The sequence below is a fragment of the Nelumbo nucifera genome, chromosome 7 (genome assembly GCF_055504915.1).
Source record: "Nelumbo nucifera cultivar China Antique chromosome 7, China Antique-T2T, whole genome shotgun sequence".
Taxonomy (NCBI): Eukaryota; Viridiplantae; Streptophyta; class Magnoliopsida; order Proteales; family Nelumbonaceae; genus Nelumbo; species Nelumbo nucifera.
In genome coordinates this window covers 56,354,220-56,376,351 of record NC_142655.1, presented here as the reverse complement: position 1 = coordinate 56,376,351, position 22,132 = coordinate 56,354,220, and the positions used below count along the sequence as shown (strand labels likewise).

Here is a 22,132-nt window from a genome sequence, read left to right as displayed (position 1 = left end):
AATACAATACCATATTTCAAGTAAATAAATAAAATTGGGTCCTTAAACATTAGCTAAGAATATTTTGGTTTCAGGTACCATTTTCAGTTTTCTCTCATTATTGTTAGGGTAAAAGACTTAAACCTCTCTTGACATTTCACCTAAATACTAAAACCTCCCCTTACCTTTGTGATAGGACTTAAACCTCTGTCATTGGCTGATGTAGCAAGACAAAAACTTCCCCTTGCTCAAACTATTTTTAACTGCCATTAGCACATAATCATGTGTGCCATTAAATTTTTATCAATAACTCGACAATGCTCCTGTTTAACTCAATAGTGCTTGAGTGTTTCCCATTACATGTTACTTTCTTCAACAGAAACAAAGACTGACTCATATATCCCAAACTTCAAAATTTTCTCAACAGAGCCCTTTCTGACATGCTGCACCCTTGATCTGTCTAACTTATTCCAAATCATTATTGGTTGGGAGTGCAATCCTTGTGAAAACTGTGAAGAGTCAAAGGCCATGGTACCCCTACCAGTCCTGAAAAAACAAATTAATTCCTCTTTCATCAGAACAAGACTAGCTCTTATTCATTATATTTTCTCTACTTTTTTCATGACAATGAGCAAAACTATTTCGTTAGTCAGGATTAAAACATGGCCATCCATTTGTGATGATATCATGATAAAATGCACAGCCAATTTGTTTCTTTTTTTAATTGTTCCTTACCATGAACTCAAAGAACCCACTTCATCTTTCAGGATGAAAATCATAATAGCAGGAAAACCAAATTAATTCTTCCCAATACAAGCCAACCCACTTAAATTTTCAATAATCTGAAGTCTGAACATACCCAATTTATCATAATATTGAATTTCATTAACTGCTTTTTATCAGTATCAGAAGAGAAAAAGGGGAGCTGTTGAGATCTCACCTTCTCAGGGAAGGGAATCTTCCTTGCTTCTCATCAGGGTTGTTGTCTCCCAACCCAACCTTTCCATGTGGCTGGCCTTTCGTAATATATTCAAGGTTCAGAAGAAAAGGAAGTAGGCGTTGATGATCTTCCGGGCTACTTCTTGAGGCAAAGAAGGTATGACAGTATTTTTGTGTTTCCTGTATCCCAAACTGTAGCCATCTAGATAAGATAGAGTGATGCATGAAGTAGGATTGGTGTGCACAAATCGGTAGCCATTTGTATAAATTTGGCTTTAGTTCTTCATAGCTGATTAAAACTGAAAATAGTTTGCGATTTGACATTACCATTTGTAATGCCAGTTCATATGGTGCTTTTAGTGGATTAATTTGGTTTCAGATACATAATTTGAATAAATTTTATGTAAATGCTGGTTTTGGTTAGTCATATCTATTGCAATTTCTTTAACTAGTGAAAAAATAAATACTTGAAAGATGAAGATAGCAGTATGAATAGGTTACAAAGAAGACAGCAATATATGCTTATAATTAGGCATGCCAAAAACCTGGACATCTATCTGCACCGTCATTGGGTGGATTTGTTACGATCAATCATTGCAACAACCATATTGGTATTGTTCTATTTCATGGGCATGAATAGTGCGCTGGACAATGAATTATTTGAAACTGGGTAACAAGAAAAGCTGATATGCAATGAAAGGAGCACATTCAGTTCTATGTATCTTTCTATTAAAGTCAAACATATAGAACAGCATGAGGGCATTTTTGATATATCTTTCATTCTGTCATGGTTAACAGTATAATCTTCTAGTATTCATACAATGATACAATATCTTCAGATTTAGAGTTGGTGTTGTTATGTTCGTGTTTCGGATTGATACAAAATTTCACGGTTTTCTTGAAAATTTGAAAAAAAAAATCAAGGATAAAAGTGTCTTTTTATTGATTCTGTATTGCATATCACACTGATGGTAGGTTTAATGTGGCGTTCAGTATCGTGGAATGATCATGAGATATTGCGTTTCAAAACACACGACGACAGTTTAGGATGTTCAGTTAGGTTTTTCTCGTGATCAAAACACGTTACCCCGTTGTATGCTATGGTGACTGATCCCATGCTTTGCATATGATGTTTACCCTAACGTAAATCCATTTTTTTACCATTGCAACCTCTCTTACAGAGCACCGCCGCTGCCCCTTGCTTCTCTGCTCACCGCTGCAACTCCAACCACAGCTTCTTGCTTCACCACTCGCCACTGCAACTCCGACCACTACTGCATCGAACTGTCGGCGGTAAGTGCTCGATCTCTGTCTACTCTTACTTACATCTGTATTATATTTGTTTTAAGCTAATGAATAAGTGCTTCTTCTCTGATTCTTTTACTTTGTGACTGGTTACATGTTTACTATATCTACATGTTTATGTATTGTGAGAAACAAAATTTCTCTTTGTCTATAGAACTATAAAAGCAATTAACAGATATTCTCTGCGTTGGTCCTTCTTGATCTAAGCTATAAAAGCAATTAACAGATAGTCCCCCTGGTCTTTTTGGTCCTTCTTGATCTAAGCTTAATGTTGGGCTTTTGCAATTTACTTTCTGCCCCAACATCCAAAACCCACAAAAGGCTGTCACACAATGATTACGGAAAGAGGCAACTTTACTTTGTCAATCATTTTACCTAGAAATCAAAACCCATTTCACACTTACTTTCTAGGAGAAAGGGGCAACCTTCTATGATAAATGGGACCTATTTATTTTGTAAAGAGATTGGGCTGAATGGGTCTTAGTATCTTTTCTTGTAATACTTTTTCTTTTTCTTGTTAGCTAATGGGCCTCTCTTAATGGGCCTGTTATTTCTTTTTATTTGATCTCTTTATGTTACTGCCTAGCTGGCCGCCCACTTAAGGGCATACTTGTAATTATTTTAACATTAATTCTTAATAAAAAGGATTAGAGAAGAAAGGGAAGGATATTCGAACATTTCTTCTTCTTCCTCCTCTTTTCTCCATCTTCTTCTCTTGTACTGTTGCTCTTACTTTTCTTCTTCCTTTTTCTCTCTAATTTTTCAAATTTACACTTATTTTTGAGGACTGGTTTACATCTTGGTATCAGACTAGGTTTCTTTCTTCCTTCTTTTCTTCTTCCTCTTTTCCCATACACCTTTAGATTAAGAGAGTATATGGAGAGATAGGTTCTCTATAGCTCAGAGGATCTCTGGCCTAGTTGGTAGAGGGTTTGGAGAGTTTAAATCTGGTTGGATATTGCCAAGAAGTGGTGTTGTTCTATTGCTGCCCAAAACCCTAGCCGACTAGAGATTTTCGAAGGTACAGGTAAAGGTGAAGTTTTGGGGGTGGCGCTCTGTGCTTGGGAGATGTCTTTTGACTCCTAAAGGAGGGTGGTTCAAGTTTGGAAGAGATTAGGAAGCTTTGGTAGGAGCGGCTGCATCTTCTCTCTTCCTCCCCAATAGTTGGATGGAGTAAAACCCTAGTTTTTAAGCATCTGGGTTTTGGTTTGACTTCAAGTAAGTTTATATAGACTAAATTTCTGGTTCTTTGATTTTCGTTTTATTAATGGAGCCATAGGAAGTGAGTTCAAGCAATTGTTGGTTTCCGGCCTTGGCTCGGTAGATTTCGTTTTGACTGGTGTGACCACAAACAAGATAGATGGGACAAATTATCTTGCTTGGGCACAGTGTATAAGAATTTATGTTTGTAGCAGTGGAAAACTCGGGTATCTCACAGGTAGTAAAGTGAAACCCGAAGAGATAGACCCTGAATTTGAGAAATGGATGCGGGATAACTATACTGTCATTGGATGGTTGGTCAACTCTATGCAACTTCATATAAGTTAGCATTATCTCTGGATGTCTTCGGCTAAGGAGATATGGGACAGTGTTACTAAGACCTATTCACAGAAGTTGAATGTAGCCAGAGTCTACAAGTTGAAAAGTGACGTGAAGAACCTAAGACAGGGGGATAAGAGTAGCAATCTACTACTCTATACTGAAATCTCTATGGCAAAAAATTTGATGTTATGGAGACAGTTGTATAGGAGAGTAAGAATGATGCTGAAATGTATAGGAAGTTGGTGGAGAGAAATAGGGTATTTGAATTTCTTATTGGATTCAACCCTGAGTTTGACATCATTAGGCAAAATATCCTGGCCAAAGATGAGGTTACTCTTTCCCAAGCATATGCTATGATAAGTAGTGAGGAGAGTAGGCGGTAGGTTCAGTTACAGAGTCCACCTACAGAATACTTTGCACATGTTGGAATAAAGCCAAAGGGTCCTACTGAGAAAAAAGAGCAGATATGTGAATATTGCAAGAAATTGAGGCATACAAAGGACACTTGCTGGAAGCTTCATCTTGAGCTTCTTTCTGATAGGGAAGGAGCCAGTGGGTTTTAAATGGGTATTTACCATTAAATATCACTCTGATGGATCTATTGAGAGGTTTAAGGCTAGGTTAGTTGCTAAAGGCTACACTCAGATGTATGGTATTGACTATCTTGAGACATTTGCTCCTGTAGCTAAGACGACCTCAGTCCGGGTTTTGTTATCTCTAGCCGCTACTTTTGATTGGCCCCTACACCAGTTTGATGTTAAAAATGCCTTCTTGAATGGAGACCTACATGAAGAGGTCTATATGTCTTTGCCTACAGGGGTGTATGGGAAGGAAATGCAAGGCAAGGTGTGTAAACTGCAGAATTTATTTATGGTCTCAAATAGTCTTCTCGGGCTTGGTTTGAGAGGTTCAGGGCTGCTCGTCTCCTTTGGTTACACACAAACTCAATCTGATCATACCCTGTTATTGAAGAGAAATGGCTCTCTAGTGACATTTTTGATAGTTTATGTTGATGATATTGTGGTCACGGGTAATGACACTCAAGAGGTCAGTAAACTCAAAAGATTTCTTAACTCTGAATTTGAGATCAAGGATTTGGGAGATCTTTAGTATTTTTTGGGCATTGAAATTGCTAGATCTAAGGATGGTATCTTCATTTCTCAGCGTAAATATGTCATTGACCTCCTTGCTGAGACTGGTAAACTTGGAGCTAAACCAATATCCACTCCTATTGATCCCAATCATAAGCTTTTTGCTACAGATGGTGACTTTTTATCTCATAAGGAGGTGTTTCAGAGATTGCTTGGGAAGTTGTTATTATCTTTGCATGACTCGACCGAACATTTCCTATGCAGTAAGTGTTATTAGTCAATTTATGCATTCTCCTAGAGATACTCATTTAGCTGCTGCAACAAGGGTTTTGTGTTACTTGAAAGGTACTCCAGGGAAATGTATTCTATTTGCCAAACATGGACACATGAAGCTGGAAGCTTTCACTGATGCTGATTGGGCATGATGTATTGATGATAGGAGATTCACCTCAAGTTATTGTGCTTTGATCGCTGGGAACATTGTGTCATGGAGGAGTAAGAAACAATCTGTAGTTGCTAGATCCTCAACTGAAGCAGAATACAGGGCAGTGGCACACATGGTGTGTCAGAATTACTGTGACTACGATCCCTTTTAGAAGAATTGGGGGTTGACTATGAGAAGCCAATGATGCTCTACTGTGAAAACCAAGCGGCTATCAATATTGTACATAATCCTGTTCAACATGACAGAACTAAGCACATTGAGGTTGATAGACATTTTATAAGGAAAAGAGTTTCCTCAAGAGAAGTTTGTTTGCCATTCATCACATCAGACGAACAGTTGGCTGATATCTTGACCAAGGGAGTTCTGAGAGGGAAGATGACACACCTTATAAGCAAGCTGGGCATGATTGACATCTATGCTCAGCTTGAGGGGAGTGTAAAGAGATTGGGCCGAATGGGTCCTAGTATCTTCTCTTGTAATATTTTTTTCTTTTTCTTGTTATCTAATGGGCCTGTTATTTCTTTTTGTTTGATCTCTTTATGTTACTGCCTAGCTGGCCGCCCACTTAAGGGCATACTTGTAATTATTTTAACATTAATTCTTAATAAAAAGGATTAGAGAAGAAAGGGAAGGATATTCAAACCTTTCTTCTTCTTCCTCCTCTTTTCTCCATCTTCTCTTGTATTGCTGCTCTTACTTTTCTTCTTCCTATCTCTCTCTAATTTTTCAAATTTACACCTATTTTTGTGGACCGGTTTACATCTTATTTATCTTTACATGATTTGTTTTTAATTTTTTTTTTATGGGTAGTTGCAATATGAATTAGATGTTTGAGTCTTAAGGAGCCTTGGCCACAACCATGGTTATGTGTACAAACCATTTAACTCGACTTTAGATTTCCAGGTAAAATGCATGTCATAGATATCTGACCTAGTATTCCTCATGTTAATTCTCTTTGGTTATTTGTTCTCACATACTAATCTTGGTGAAAATTGAATCAACTGTCTCTCACTCTATTGGAACCCTGTCAGTTAAACTGTAAAGATGCAATCAACACATTCCGGAATGTAATCTGAATTGAAATTTTCTGTTAAGGAGCTTCAATTTTCTTAAAGGTTTTAAGAATTTGGTATCTAATTGAAGTTTTCTGAGGATGAATAAACCATGAAGGTCCACAATATATAGATATTATAGTTAACAGTCCTGCATAATCTGAATTTTGGTCAGATTGACTGTTGATGAAGGAAGATTTGGCCCGACCTCGCAAATCACGTCACATGGCAAAAAACAAGTAGCTCAACACTTAAAACAGTGTACCGAGGGTACAAACACTAAAGGGAAGAGACCAGCGGTCCGAACTCCCTACTTAGAGCTCGAACTCCCTGCAAGGAGCTCGAACTCCCTACAAGGTGCCCGAACTCCCTACTTAGAGCTCGAACTCTCTACAAGGAACCCGAACTCCCTGCAAGGTGCCCGAACTCCCCACTTAGTGCTCGAACTACCTACGAGGAGCCCGAACTCTCCCTTTGGCCCCGAGTCGCACAAAGCAGAGACCCGAACTGGCTCGTCCTATGACAGTTCGGGGCCCCCCACCCTTATCCAAACTCAAGACTTCGTCTCACGCACCGCTCTAGGCACTTCGCTTCCAGAGCATTGAACTGGACGAACCGCGCCGTACCTGACACCAAAGGAGTCCGTATCTAGGGGCGGCGCACCTGACTGACTTGGGATCTGACGCTTGACGGTCGCATTTCAAACGGCCACCTGCCACCGTCACCTGTCACCGCTACCTCCAGTTACAGAGACGGCTCCGACAAAAGGAGCAGGGACGGTTCTGCCCCAGCAGAGGCGATGATGCCCGAACTGGCAGAAACACGGAAATACTCATTCCCGACAGGAGTCTAGGAGTGAGTGCGTGAGGTGGTTATAAAAGGCTCTCCACCCCCAAAGAGGAGGTATGCAAACCTAGCGCCATTTGGTTTTACCTTGCCTTTGAAGGATTCTAACTTAAGCTTCGGAGCCTTTACACCAGGTTCCCCCCGGAGCTTCTTCATCTCCTCCGTTTCAGGTTCTCTGCTACTTGGTTCAGAGGCAAGGTCGTCGACAGCTAAGATCGGCAGGATTGCGCATCATCAATTGGCGCCGTCTGTGGGAACGCTTAAAAAAAAGCCTCCCTCCAAACTCTCATACCCCCTTTTCTTCTTCAAAAAACCCAACACTCATGGCCTCTTCCAGCAACACCGGACGTGGCACGGAGACAAACACCACCGGGGAACAACTTCAAGTTCCCGTGGTGTGCGTTGGACAGTTCACCATCCCCCTTTCGGTGGATGGAATCCCCAGCTTGAATGTGCCACAAGCAGTGGCGCCCGTAAACCTTCCTGCCACAAGCATCCCCTTTCCTCCCCCTATTGAGACAACTTTTACTGAACCGACGGCTGTCCCCCTGGCAACCGGTCAAAACCGGTTGGACGACCTAATGCAACAGTTCCAGCAACACCAGCTTCACCAGCACCAAGTGCTGCACAACATCTCCCAGTATCACTACCAACAGCAGTTCCCCCAACTGCCACTGAACCAACCACTACTTCCACCTCGCCACCCTGCTCCGAGGCCGGTCAAGGCCTCCCCACAGGATGGACGCCCCCACCAAGGAAAGGCCTCCAGGCCCCAGAACCCCCCTAACAGCCAGGCCTCATCCCCAGGCCGAAGAGAGAAAAAAATCATCCCCGCCTCGCAGCTCGTAGGCGGGTCGGGAACCTCGCCCGCGAGATCGGCACCTCGGCGCTCCAAGCCCGAGTTCCCGCTCACGGAAAATCGATTTGGCGCCCTGGCAGCAGCAGACTACCAGCATTCCGGGCCCATCAAGCTCGGCAACACGGAGGACAACAACGCCAGTACAAGGCCCACTCAACAACGAAGGCACCGGCGAAGTTGCCGAACCGCCACCCGCGTCCTGTCAGAGCTCAGAGGCAAAGAAGAGACGAGCTCGGACGAGGTAGGAGTTGCCCCAATTCTCTCAGTTCCTTCCCCCCTCGCATCAGAACTCTTGGCGGTCCCCTTGCCCAGAGATTTCAAGCTCCCACCTCTGGACAAGTATGACGGGTCCTTCGACCCCAACGACCACGTTGACGCTTTCCAGTCCCAAATGCACCTTGCCAGGGCCAGCAAATCGTGCATGTGCGTGGCCTTCACCACCACCCTAGGGGGGTAGCCAGCAAACGGTGCCCCAGAACAGAGGAAAGCATCTTCGGAGTAGTCCAAAAGGAAGGAGAATCCATACGGGGCTACATCAAGCGATTCAATGAAGCATGCTTGCGGATACCGCGGTTGGACCCCGCGGTGCAGCTCGTGGCGGCAAAAAGAGGGGTAAAGCACAAAGAATTCAAATGGCACATGGTAGCTAACCAGCCCGCAACTGTGGCCGAATTCCTCAAGCTCGCGGACAAGTTCATGAGGACAGAGGAAGAAATCAACCAACGAACCGAGGGCGGGAACGAGAAAAGAAAGAGGGAAGGCGAGCCCTTCAACCCAGTCGACAGGAAAAACCCGGCCCGAGAGCCGAAGCCGAACCAGTCGTTCCGAGCTCCCCTAGCAGTTTGGACGGATTACATGCCATTGAACACAAGGCGGACCGAGATCGTAATGACGATCAAGGACGCCCCATACGTGAAGTGGCCACCTCGCCTAAAGGAAAATCCGAACGAAAGAAATAAGAATTTGTATTGTAGTTTCCATAGAGACCATGGTCATAGTACCGGGTAGTGTAATAATCTCCGGGACGAGATAGAGGGGCTCATCCGTTGTAGATACTTGAGAAACTTTGTACAACACAACAATAATAACAATAAGGCAGGTCGGCAAGGGGAGCACGAAAAGGATGCCCCCGAATCTAGCAGCAGACCTGCCGAACAGTTGCAGTGACAGCATCCGGAAGAGAGGCCAGTTCGGGGAATCATCCATGTAATTGTGGGAGGTTCGGTGATAGCAGGGTGTACCTCGGCAGCAGCCCGGACTTCAGTTCGCGAAGCGGCTCTCGAGGAACGGAACCCCCCAAAGAGACCAAAGACCGAAGAACCAATCTTCACGGAGGACGACGCGCGAGGGGTCCGCTACCCCCACGATGACGCGCTTGTCATTAAACTAAGGATCAGCGACTTCGAGGTCAGACGCGTACTCGTAGATTCGGGCAGCTCGGCGGACATCCTCTTTAAATCAGCATTTGACCAACTATAGTTACAGAGGAGCGAACTGAAGCCCGCGAACACTCCCCTGGTGGGTTTCAGCGGAGAGGAAGTCAGGCCCCTCGAAAAAATAACAGTACCTGTGGAAGTTGGCACATGGCCTTGTGCGGTCAGACTCAACCATGATTTCCTGGTGGTCGCGACCCCCTCCCCATACAATGCCATAATAGGGCGGCCGATCACACATCCTACGGGCGGTGGTCTCCACCTACTATTTGGCCATGAAGTTCCCTACGGACTTCGGTGTGGGGGTAGCGCGGGGCGACCAGCTCGAGTCCCGCAAGTGTTATGTTGCCGCCCTGAAGGGAAAAACCAAGGCAGCCGATGACCTCGAACTAGAGCAGCCTGTGGAGCAAGGCGAGGAGCGAGCTTCGCCCACAGAGGAAACAGTCGCAATTCCGACTTCGGCTACGGACCCAGCTCGCACACTCCAGATCGGTGCTTTTGTCGAGGAGCCCCTACGAACCGAACTGGTGAGTTTTTTACTTCAAAATTTAGATATTTTTGCATGGTCCGCGGCCGATATGCCCGGTATTAACCCTGACTTTATAACTCACAAACTTAACACTGACCCTGTAGTTAGACCCGTTAGACAGAAGAAATGCAACTTAGCCCCAAAACGCTGGAGGGCGGTCGACGAGGAGGTCGAGAAGTTCCTCGTAGCAGACTTCATAAGGGAAGTCCATTACCCGAGCTGGGTGGCCAATCCTGTGCTGGTAAAAAAGGCGAACTGCAAGTGGCGCATGTGCGTCGACTACACCAACCTGAACCGAGCTTGCCCGAAAGATTGCTTCCCCCTCCCCAGAATCGACTACCTAGTGGACGCGACCTCGGGACATGAGTTGCTAAGCTTCCTGGACGCCTACTCAGGCTACAACCAAATCCGAATGGACCAGTCCGATGAGGAAAAAACCAGCTTCATAACTGAGTTCGGCCTGTACTGTTACAAGGTCATGCCCTTCGGATTAAAAAATGCCGGGGCGACCTTCCAAAGACTTGTAAATAGGCTGTTTCGGCCCCTGATTGGCACGAAGATAGAGTGTTATGTAGACGACATGGTCGTCAAGACACAGTTTTCACAAGAATTAATACAAGACTTAGATTCTGTCTTCCAAATCCTGCGTTAGTTTAGCATGAAATTGAACCCCAACAAATGTGTTTTTGGCGTCACCTCGGGCAAATTCCTAGGCTACATTGTCAATCGGCGCGGTATTGATGCCAACTCGGACAAGATAAAAGCCATCCTAGATATGAGACCACATCGGAAAGTAAAAGAAGTTCAGAGGCTAAACGGCCACATAGTCGCTCTGAGCCGCTTCATGTCCAAATCAGTAGACCGCTGCCTACCTTCCTTCAAAGCAATCAAAGGCAAAGGGTTCGAGTGGACCCAAGACTGCCAGCTCGCGTTTGACGAGCTAAAAGGTTACCTCGCCAGTGTGCCAACCTTAGCCCGCACCGAGGAGGGCGAGGTCTTAGAACTGTACCTCTTGGCAAGCGACGTGGTGGTCAGTTCGGTACTAATAAAAGAAACAGACCGGGTCCAGCGACCCATATACTATGTTAGTAAAATTTTGCAGGGAGTAGAGATAAGGTACCCGCAGATAGAAAAGCTAGCGTACGCACTGGTGATAGAAGCTCGTAAACTCCGCCCGTACTTCCAAGCTCACACCGTCATCGTCCTGATCGACAAACCTCTGAGACAAGTTTTACTCAAACCCGAGGTTTCCGGTCGACTGACGAAATGGGCCATCGAACTCAGCGAGTACGACCTCTAGTACAAGCCAAGAACTACTATTAAGGCCCAAGCTTTGGCAGACTTTATCGCCGAATGCACGTTTAGCCTCGAAGCCCCTGAGCCGGTCGAGCCCGAGATCCCCAGCTCGGGCGAGCTCGGAGCTCCCAAGCCAATAGAGTCTGAACCCTGTGAAGTAGCAGCCAGTATAGCATCTCTTCTGGTTAGACCAAACGCGAACTGGGATGAGGAGCCCTGGATCCTTCACGTAGATGGCTCCTCGAACCAGCAGGGCAGCAGGGCTGGAATAGTGCTACGCGGCCCGAGCGGAACAAAGTTGGAATACGCACTATGCTTTGAGTTCGCGGCATCCAACAACGAGGCGGAGTACGAGGCACTGATAGCCGGGCTGAACCTAGCGCACAAGGTCAGAGCGAAGCATGTAGTTGTCTGCAGTGATTCCCAGCTCATGGTCAACCAAGTTACAGGAGAGTACGAAGCACGCGACCTCACTATGATTGCATACTTGGCAAAAGTAAAGGAGGCCCTGCTCAACTTCTAGTCACACTTCATCAAGCAAATCCCGAGGTCAGAGAACACTGAGGCCGACGCCCTGTCCCGACTATCCAGCACGAGCCACAACGCCATGAGAACCGTGTACATAGAGGACTTACCTCCCTACGGACCGCAATGTAGCCAAGAGGGTGCAGCACCAGCCAGCCAAATACGTCATAATAGACGAACGGTTGTACCGACGATCCTACACACTCCCCTACCTGCGATGCTTGTGCCCTGCCGAAGCCGAGCTCGTACTCCGCGACACTCATGAAGGCTTGTGCGGCGGACACTTGGGGGGAAGAGCCCTCGCTCAAAAAGCACTTCGACAAGGATACTACTGGCCGACGATGAAGACAGAGGCCGTCGAGCTCGTCAGAAAATGTGACAAGTGTCAGAAGCATGCCAATATCCACCATCAGCCTGTTGCCGACCTCAAGTACCTCACCAGTCCATGGCTCTTCGCCCAATGGGGCATCGACCTTCTGGGGCCATTCCCATCAGCGACGGGCGGGAGAAAATTCCTAGTGGTGGCAGTAGATTACTTCACAAAGTGGATAGAAGCTGAACCTCTGGCAACAGTTACAGCCTGAAACATACAAAACTTCTTTTGAAAGAACATAGTATGTCGCTTCGGGCTACCTCAGGTACTAATCTCCAACAACGGCAAACAGTTCGAGGATATCAAGTTCCAAGAATGGTGCCAAAGTATGGGAATTAGTCAGAACTTCACGTCGGTCGCACACCCGTAGGCAAATGGCCAAACAGAATAATGAACAGAGTCATCCTCCGTGGACTGAAAGCACGACTAGACCGAGCTAAAGGGTTGTGGGCGGACGAGCTACCAAGTGTTCTATGGGCTCACCAAACCACGGAAAAAACCGCCACAGGAGAGACCCCCTTTAACCTCACCTACGAAACCGAGGCGGTAATCCCGGCAGAAATCGAAGTACCTACGCTGCGACTAGAAGCATACGACGAGCAGACAAACGAAGATGAGTTACGCACCAACCTTGACCTACTGGACGAGGTGAGAGACCTCGCGCACATCCGAACTGTGGCCTACCAGCAAAAGGTAGCTCGGTACTATAACGCGCGAGTAAAGAAAAGGAACTTCCGTGTCGGCGATCTGGTTCTCTGTACGGTCATGGTACCCGAACCCGGCGTAGGAAAACTCGGACCAAATTGGGAAGGACCCTACCGAGTAAAGAAAGCACTCGGGGGGGCATACGAGCTCGAAACCCTAGAGGGAAAACAAGTACCCCGAGCATGGAACATTGTCAACCTAAGGCGATACTACCTATAGACCGCCAAGCAAAGTGGATAAAATCACTACCAAAGACTACGGGCTAGGATGCCGAGCTAACGAAGGAATCTCGGCACAAGCAAGCAAAGAAAACAGGCCGCGCGAGTGCGGTAACCCGGGCGGAAAACAAACCGGACGTACAGTCAGTTCGGCAAATATGCTCAGTTCGGGAGAAAGAATAACCAGCACTTAAACAAGTCATTCCTTTCCAAAAGTAGGGTAGTACAAAAAAAAAAAATTTACAAGCCAGGAGCTATTTCTTCATCATCAGAAGGCACTTCGACAAAACCCAAAGGCCTCGCCTCGCCCTCGGAGTCTGGCTCGGCGTCAGCAGCATTAGCCATCTCCTGAGTTATGCGCGAAGTGGATATGGCACTAACATTGAGCTCGGGGTACGTATTCCGGATCATCCACCGGCTTAGTTTAAAACCCCTCCTATATGAATCCACCATCAGATCATCAAAACCCGGCGAAGCGATGTACTCATCGACGGCCTTCTTCTTGGCATCTTCGATACCTTGAGAAAAGATCTGCGTCCTCTCCCTGATGTCCTCCTGAAGATACTCGACCTGATGCTGCAGATCCAGCCTAAAGTCCGCCATGTGCTTCACCACCACTCCCATGGCCTCGGCATCTCTCTGAGACCTCGCCTGCCTGATCTGGGAAAAACGAGCAGTCTCTTCAGTAGCACGAGCAGCCTCCTCGGCAGCTCGCGCCTGCCTCAAGCTCCTCTCCACCTGAGCCGCCAAGGCGTGAATAGAAGAATTCACCTACCAAAAGAAACCGAATGATCAAAAGAACCAACAAAACAAAAGCCAAAGAGCTCTAAAAAAGAACACTTACCACCATGGCATGGGTAACGGCACGATAGGCCACTTGATGCAGAGGGAGATCAGTCCACGCCGCGACCTCCTCGGGGAAGATAGCCTCTTTACTCTTTTGAAGAGCATGGGTCGACGTCAACACACTTCTGAAATCCCCCGGGGCCCCCTAGCTCGAGGGCCCAGCTCGCGTATGAGCAGACCTGGAGTAAGCAGGAGCACCAGAGTATGTAGTCTCAGCATAAGGGCCCCTGTGTATGTAGTCTCAGCATAAGGGCCCCCTGCCGGCTCCTGCATCGGAGGGACCATCTTGGGCTCCCTGGGCGGATCTTCTGGCTGGTAGCCCGGCACCTCAGGCTCCGCATCCTGAGGCATCTCGGCGCGAGTTCGCTTGGCAACCCGCTTTCTCTTCATACCTTGAAACAAGTGCCCACCCCGGGTCCCTCACGAATCCATCACACCTGCGAAAAGAAGTTCGCCATCAATAAAAAGCAAGAAAGACAACAAGATAAGAGTCTAAGTGAAGAACCTACCCGAGCTCAGGCCGGCCGCAATGAGCTTGGCCTCCGTTAGATACTGTTGACACTTCAGCCCAAGCTGCGCCCATTGTCGGAGGCCCTTCGCCGTGTCCTTGTCAAGCGTAACCCCGGAGTCAGGAGCGACCATTCCCCCCCACCCGGTCTGAAAAGGCCACCCCAGCACACTTCGCACCCCGAAATAGTCCCGCTTCCATGTTGGGACCATGTTGGGGAGCTCGTGTAAAAGCTTAAAGCCCGGGCGAGGAGACAGGTAGTAAGCCCGCCTGCGCCCGGGGAGAGGACCCGCTTGCTTCTTAAGCATCAAGATTGAAGAAAAAATCTCCAAGTCCAACAGAAAGCTCTCGTCGCAGAAAAAGGAGATTGTCCCCACCAAGTTTCGAATGGAATTCGGGTGAAGCTGGCCGACCGTCACGCCGAAGTGGTTCAAGACTTCGACAAAGAGGGGGTGGAAAGGCAATCTCAGCCCCGCGGCGAGCTGCTCCCGAAATATCACAATCTCATCAGGACCGTGTTCACAAGGGAAGCCACCCGAAGGTATGAAATAAGCATACTCCCCGGGCAAGTTATAGTAAGTAATGAGGGATTGGAGCCCCTCGGGCGTCATGGTTGAAGGGCCGAACTTGTCTAACATCCGACCCTGGTGAGAGGTGGACGCCAAACTACCCGAAGCGCCACGGCCTACGAGCTCGAACTCTTCCTCGAGCTCTACCTTCGGATCGCTAGGGCTATCGGGGGATGCAACTTGGTTCGTAGAACCTGCATCAGACCCGCTGAAAGGACTATCTGAGCCATCCGAGCTAGACATTGGGAGTGATGAGATCCAGGATAGTACTCACCCGGACAAAAGCTGTAGACCACAGGAGCTCGGACGAACGGAAGACCTTGAGCGCGGACTGAAAAAACCTGGACGCGAACTGGATGTAAACTGAAACTCAGACGTGAGCTCGAGAGAAATACAGAAGTGACAACAACTGGGGTCCCCCGCCACTATTTATGCTCACAGTGACCGAAAGGCAACGGCTTAGATCAAAGCCAATCCAACGGCCTACGGCCGCACTGACCGCACGTCCCCCGAGACCAAAACGTGATTGGCGCACATCTTTTCGAAACTGACGGAACGCCAGCGCACGTCTCCTCAGAAAAAACGGCAGCGGCACGTCTTTTTCAAATTTGAAAAAACGCCCGCTATCGCGTCCCCAAGTGGCGCACTTTTTTTTGAAATTTCGAAACAACGCGCGCGCCGCCACATCTATCAGCATTTAGACAGACCGACGCGCTTCCCGCATAAATGAACGCTCGAAGAAGCCCAAGAAACCCTGACAACGCACCTCACGCCAGCAGAACCAAGATTCAAAGTGCAGTACAAATCTACCTGACACTTTGCGAACTCCCCGCGCCAGGGCAAGACCCTTAGCACGAGGAGTGGGGGGCAATTGATGAAGGAAGATTTGGCTCGACCTCGCAAATCACGTCACGTGGCAAAAAACAAGTAGCTCAGCACTTAAAACAGCGTACCGAGGGTACAAACGCCAAAGGGAAGAGACCAGCGGTCCGAACTCCCTAGAAAGTGCCCGAACTCCCTACTTAGAGCTCGAACTCCCTGCAAGGAGCCCGAACTCCCTACAAGGTGCCCGAACTCCCTACTTAGAGCTCGAACTCCCTACAAAGAACCCGAACTCCCTGCAAGGTGCCCGAACTCCCCACTTAGTGCTCGAACTCCCTATGAGGAGCCCGAACTCTCCCTTTGGCCCCGAGTCGCACAAAGCAGAGACCCGAACTGGCTCGTCCTATGACAGTTCGGCCCCCCCCCCCCCTTATCCGAACTCAAGACTTCGCCTCACGCATCGCTCCAGGCACTTCGCTTCCAGAGCATTGAACTGGACGAACCGCACCGTACCTGACACCGAAGGAGTCCGTATCCAGGGGCGGCGCACCTGACTGACTTGGGATTTGACGCTTGACGGCCGCATTTCAAACGGCCACCTGCCACCGTCACCTGTCACCTGTCATTGCTAGCTCCAGTTACAGAGACGGCTCCGACAAAAGGAGCAGTGACAGTTCTGCCCCAGCAGAGGCGATGACGCCCGAACTGGCAGAAGCACGGAAATACTCATTCCCGACCTGATAGGAGTCTAGGAGTGAGTGCACGAGGTGGTTATAAAAGGCTCTCCACCCCCAAAGAGGAGGTATGCAAACTTTGCGCCATCTGGTTTTACCTTGCCTTTGAAGGATTCGAACTTAAGCTTCGGAGCCTTTACACTGAGTTCCCCCCGGAGCTTCCTCATCTCCTCCGTTTCAGGTTCTCTGCTACTCGGTTCAGAGGCAAGGTCGTTGACAGGTAAGACCGGCCGGATTGCACATCATCAACTGTAATTTATAGTATTTGATCTTGAGGTACATTTTGCTGTATGTAAGACTATATACAATTTGATGTATGCAGCAAATTATATACTCATTTGAGGATTGAAAATTTCTTTGGGTCAACATTTTGTTTTGTTCAATTTTGAGGCAGAATTCCTACGGTTAAGAGGGGACATTACTTGCATAATCTGAATTTTGGTCACTCTCTTCTAACTTGGAGCCTCAGGCTTATTGTACTAGGTTGGATTTCCAAGTAGCAAGTTACTGTGTTGATATGAATAGTTGGATTTTCTTGACGTCATTCTTTGAAACTCTTTACTCCCAAGCTCATGTTCTTTTTGTAAGATAGTTTTAAGAGGTCAAGTAGTGGCAGTGCCATACATTGGAATCTTGATAAGAAAATACATCGTGGCTTCTGATTTAATATTTTGATTCAGTCCAATCAAATTTCAGGTTGGACAAGCAGTCGTGATACTTTGCATTTGCTTAAATTGCATGTCATTAGAGTCATCCTTTGATTTCTGATAGAACTTTACCAATTTCCAAGCTGGGTTCATGCCAAACTGTAACAGTAATTTGCATTTGCATATGTTGGTGGACCATTTAACTTGTTGCACTTTAGATTCAGCTTTATGCAAAAAGCATCACAATGGTTATCAGCTTACTTAGCAGGACTCAACATCACCTCAAGATGCTTCTTTCGTCTAGGGTAATTGCAACAGAGGCAATACCCAATTGCCTTAAGGAGGATTTTTATCTATATCATTTTTTATGTGTTGTATCAAGTGTTATTATATTTCTTATGACCGGAGATAATATTCTTTTTGTTTTTTAAGTAGTTGTTTTAGAATACTTGCTTGCAGTAATTGCAAAATGTTTGATGTCTTCCATATATGAATTGAAAGACTAGTTTATAGGAAGTGTTGATGCCTATATAACTTCCCTCACTCCCGGTCCCGGCTACCCCTTCTCTTCTTTTTTGTTTTCTTTTTTGGTGCTTCTTTCTGGTTGATGAGCTTAAAGTGGATGGGTAGTATGTGCTATTTGCACACTTGATGTCTTCTCACTTGCAAGTTTCTAGTTGCTTTAGAACATAGCCGGTGAGGTCCTCTGTGGCATGTTCTGTGAATATTACCTAGCTTCTTTTTCTGCCTTCTGTTTTCAACTTTTATTGGTATGATTTGGAAGCCGGTACTTGTCATTTGTTGGTCCCTATGGAAAGAACATTAAGGAGAGAGTGTTCAATGCAAAAGTCTTTCCCTGGAAGCAGTAATAGGAAGAATTAAGAGATCCTACTTTCCTGTGGGCGAGCATTTACAAGGAGTCCACATGCTTACAGTTTTCCACTCTATCAGATCATTGGCATTAAATCTTATGGGATGATTCCTTAAATGTATTGCCGTGATGATGTATTTGTTAGCTGTTTGTGTTACATGTGCGAATTAAATATTTTAAAATTGACAAAATTATTTGTGTGTGTCGTATCCTGCTCATCATGAGCTGCAACCACCTTTTCCATTCTCGGAAGCGATTCCTACGACATAAGGTTCCATAGGACAATAAAAATCAGAAAGCAGGAATTCTAATCCATCACCTACAGCTCCTGCAACCGACAAAGACATCAAAAAGGTCAATTTATCTCCAAAATTTGGTCATGAATTAGAATTAGAATAGAATACCCTGTTCATATGATCATTTACTCTAGTATATTTATCGCTTTCTTTGTTTCGGTTGAATTTTCAAAGCATTGCAATCGATTGTCTGCTCCTAACTGAAAAGAATAAGACAATTAACAGGGTGAATTAGAATATCCTGATCATATGATCATCCCCGTTGGCAGTAGTACTCTAATGCTTTGCATTTCTTTCTGTCCTTCTTAAGCTCGGTGGATACCCAATCGATCTCCGTTTTCCAATATAACAGTTCGTTTTTTCTTACAATTTTGGGCATATGATGCAAGACGCAATTGGTATACCTGCTTGCTTTTCATCTGGGTAAAAGCCAACAGATGATCCGGCCTCTGCCGTGACCAGGGTAGGTCAAAGCGTCTTCTTGTCTGCATGCAGAACAAAGGTTGTCAATGTTGGGAAAAATCACCAATAATATTTTTCTGTGCAAATCAGGGATATCAATAAAGAACAAGTATGCTGTAATGAAAATGAATAACAAAAAAATAGAGTAAGCAACAGTAGTAGATACAAAGTTTTTATGTGGAAAACCCCTCAATGTGAGGGTAAAAACTACGGGACCGAAATCTAAATCATCTACTATCAACAATGAACACCAAGAAAGCTCTTGGATTTTAATAACTAAAACATCAACAAAGTAAACAATAAATAGGAAATCTCTTACCAAAGGTGGAAACACAACAATGGAAGCAAGAAGAGATGCTGAAAATGGACTTGTCTTCTTCGTTTCAGCCCTTGTGAATCTCATTCTTTCAAACCCTTCTTTTCAAAACCCCTTTTCTGTTCTCTGTTATCTCCTAGAGAGCTGTTGAAGTTGAGAGAGTGGAGAGTGAACTCTCCAAATCAAGGTTCAAAATATCGATACAGCTTTTGGTACTTTTTTTATTTTTTTCGCAACTGGTTCAGGGGGAGCCGATTTAGGCCTCCTCCACACCCTTAACCAGTCAAACTCCCGATACACCCACTGTAGGGGCGTATTGGAGGGGTCTTGGAACGATACGTATCGGTTGATATGAGCTGATACGTGTCGATATTTTGAACCTTGCTCCAAATTCATTTATAGCAAAAAAACGTATTGGCTTGCAATACAAGTCAAATAATACAAAATGCCCTTTTAGTTGATTTCTCCTTTTTGTCCTTTTCACTTTATTTCATTTTGTCTTTCTTATATGTCAGTCCCACTTTATGAGGAGGACAACCCAATAGCTAGTGAGTGCCATTTGATCACCATCACATGGTGCAAGAATCTATCACTCAACGGCCTCTGCATCTCCGTCCAAGGACCTGAGGGAGATAATCAATGCAACTGCAAAGCTGAGTTGAAGCCATGGTATTTCTGGAGGAAACAAGGTTCCAAGCGATTCATAGAGGAAGACAAGGCGGTGGATGTCTTCTGGGACCTTAAGGCCGCCAGTTTGAATGGAGAAACTGAGCCACATTCGGATTACTACGTAGCCGTCATATCTGAAGATGAGGTTGTATTGGCGATGGGAAAAGATTAGATGCATTTCGCGAGCGTATGAGGATGATGGATATGGTTAATGGAGTTAGATTTATTGGTGGTTGTAATGGTTGATAAATAAAATTAGATGATATTTGAAGGGCATTTGTGTCCTTTCAGATGCCACTTAATTAACAATTTTGTTTTAAATTGACATATTTTGAAAGTTTAGATGCTAAATTGGCATCTTTTAAAGTTCGGGGACCAAATATAATTTTAGGGATGCAAAAATTGTTTTTGTTTTAAAAAAAAAACAATGTTGTTACACCGTAATTGTTTTCTTGAGTGTTTTAATTAAAGAAAAACAGAATACTTGACATTTGAGGGGGTGTTCGACAAAAATGATACAGTTCTTCTAATGATGCATTTTTTTTGAAAAATGATTAATCAATTTTTTGGGTGATGGCCAATCTTTTGGCTAAGTACCTCGTCACTTGGTCTACTTCCAAGTGGCCGATGACTCAGGCCAAAGTGGAGAACTTTGGCTACCGGGCTGAGTCGAGCTGGACAGGCTAGGTGTCGAGCTGCCTGTGAGGTGTCGGATTGACCAGGTGACGAGCTGGATTGATGAGCTTCGTTGCTCTTTAGAGACCTGCAAGGAACTAAATGTCAGAGGACCCGGGGTGGCTAACTCGGCGAGGTCGCTCCGATGCTTAAGTTAGTACTCTCATAGTAGACTGCGAGCTAAAAATCACAAAGTATGAGAGCTAGAATTTGCTTACTTGCTTACTTTTTTACTCGCCTCCTTGCCATTGGGGTTGGTGTCTTTATATAGGCATTGTTTGGTGTGGCCTTCACGCACCATATCCGAGATTTCCGCGAGGTCATCTAAGTGGTCGAGATTCCTGGAGGTAACCGCCATGCATGTTGACCACCCTCCAAATCGTTCGGCACGTGGGCCAACTTCTAAGGATCGTGGGATTGTTTGGATATGCATGCCGAATTCGTCGGCGAGCACGTCTTGCAAGTTGCCAGGTCGGCGTATGTGCTAGGTCGCCAGGTCGCACTTGGGCCAGGCTGCCAGGTCGGTGCCTGTGCCAGGTCGCCAGGTCACGCTTGGGCCAAGCCGCCAGGTCGGTGCCTGTGCCAGACCGCCAGGTGGGACACCATCAACTTGGCTAAGGCAAGTTGTTGTCAAAGTGGTTCCGAGTGTCACATATTTGTTCTAAGGTGCCATGTGTCAATATCATTAGAGGGCCAAATCCGCCCTCATCAAAAAACAAAAACCAACCATTTTGTTGAACACCCCCTGAATCATCAACACTGTTTTTTGAATTTAAATAATAACCTCCAACTATTTGCACAAAAAAAAATTAAATATATATCACTAATTCATTGTTAATTGGGTTAGAAGATCAGTTTTTTCTTGGTTATTCACTCTTAGCATAACTCCTTTTGTTGGTTTAATCAGCTTCTTTGTGGATTCGACACCTAAAGCTACGCTTCAACGACTACTTAGCCAAGGGTAATAATTTTGGGCGAGACAATGGGTAAAATGGTTAGAAAAATATCATAAAGGGTAATTTTGTCATTTTGAAATTATTTAATGCACACCTGATGTCATGTGACGGTGTTGAGTAACGATCAACTAATAGTAGGGACCTATTAAACACAATTGAAAGTTTAGGATACTGTGGAGACACGTTTTAAAGTTCAGGGATTGAATTGACATAACCCCCAATGTTTAGGAATCTTCCCTACTTTTAATACACAAATGCATTATTATAAAAAGCCTCAAAAGTGGATCAATGTACAAATTGAATTGACATTTGCATTATTTTCAAACATAGGCAATTTGTTTGGGAAGAGTGCAAATGTTGGTTCAGTGTATATATGCATTATGGCTTAGTTTTGTTAGTGTTTAGTAAGAATGCATTTGTGTATTGGAAAAGACAATAAATATAGATTTCAAAGTTAATTTATTGAAAAAGACAATAAATATAGATCATCCAAAAAATGATCTATGTCCACACATTCCAAAGTTAATTTACAAAAAAAAAAAAACTGTTTCAACACATTCCAATATAATCTATGTCCACACATTGCAGACATGATGGGTCCTAGTCTCATAGTGAGATGTGTGG

General features: G+C 45.4%; 1 protein-coding gene across 1 annotated transcript; it reads left to right on the top strand.

Moving 5' to 3' along the window:
* Window positions 1-20,242, top strand: LOC109114275 (uncharacterized). Its single transcript, XM_088892420.1, has 3 exons — window positions 1-1,075; window positions 2,100-18,488; window positions 19,724-20,242. Exon 2 carries the CDS (start codon window positions 7,523-7,525, stop codon window positions 8,513-8,515), a length of 993 nt encoding a protein of 330 aa, XP_088748546.1. The 5' UTR covers window positions 1-1,075; window positions 2,100-7,522; the 3' UTR covers window positions 8,516-18,488; window positions 19,724-20,242.
* Window positions 20,243-22,132: the final 1,890 nt, after the last annotated feature.

Coding starts and splice junctions, on each gene's coding strand:
- LOC109114275 (XM_088892420.1), top strand. CDS start 7,523: ATGGCCTCTTCCAGCAACACCGGACGTGGCACGGAGACAAACACCACC.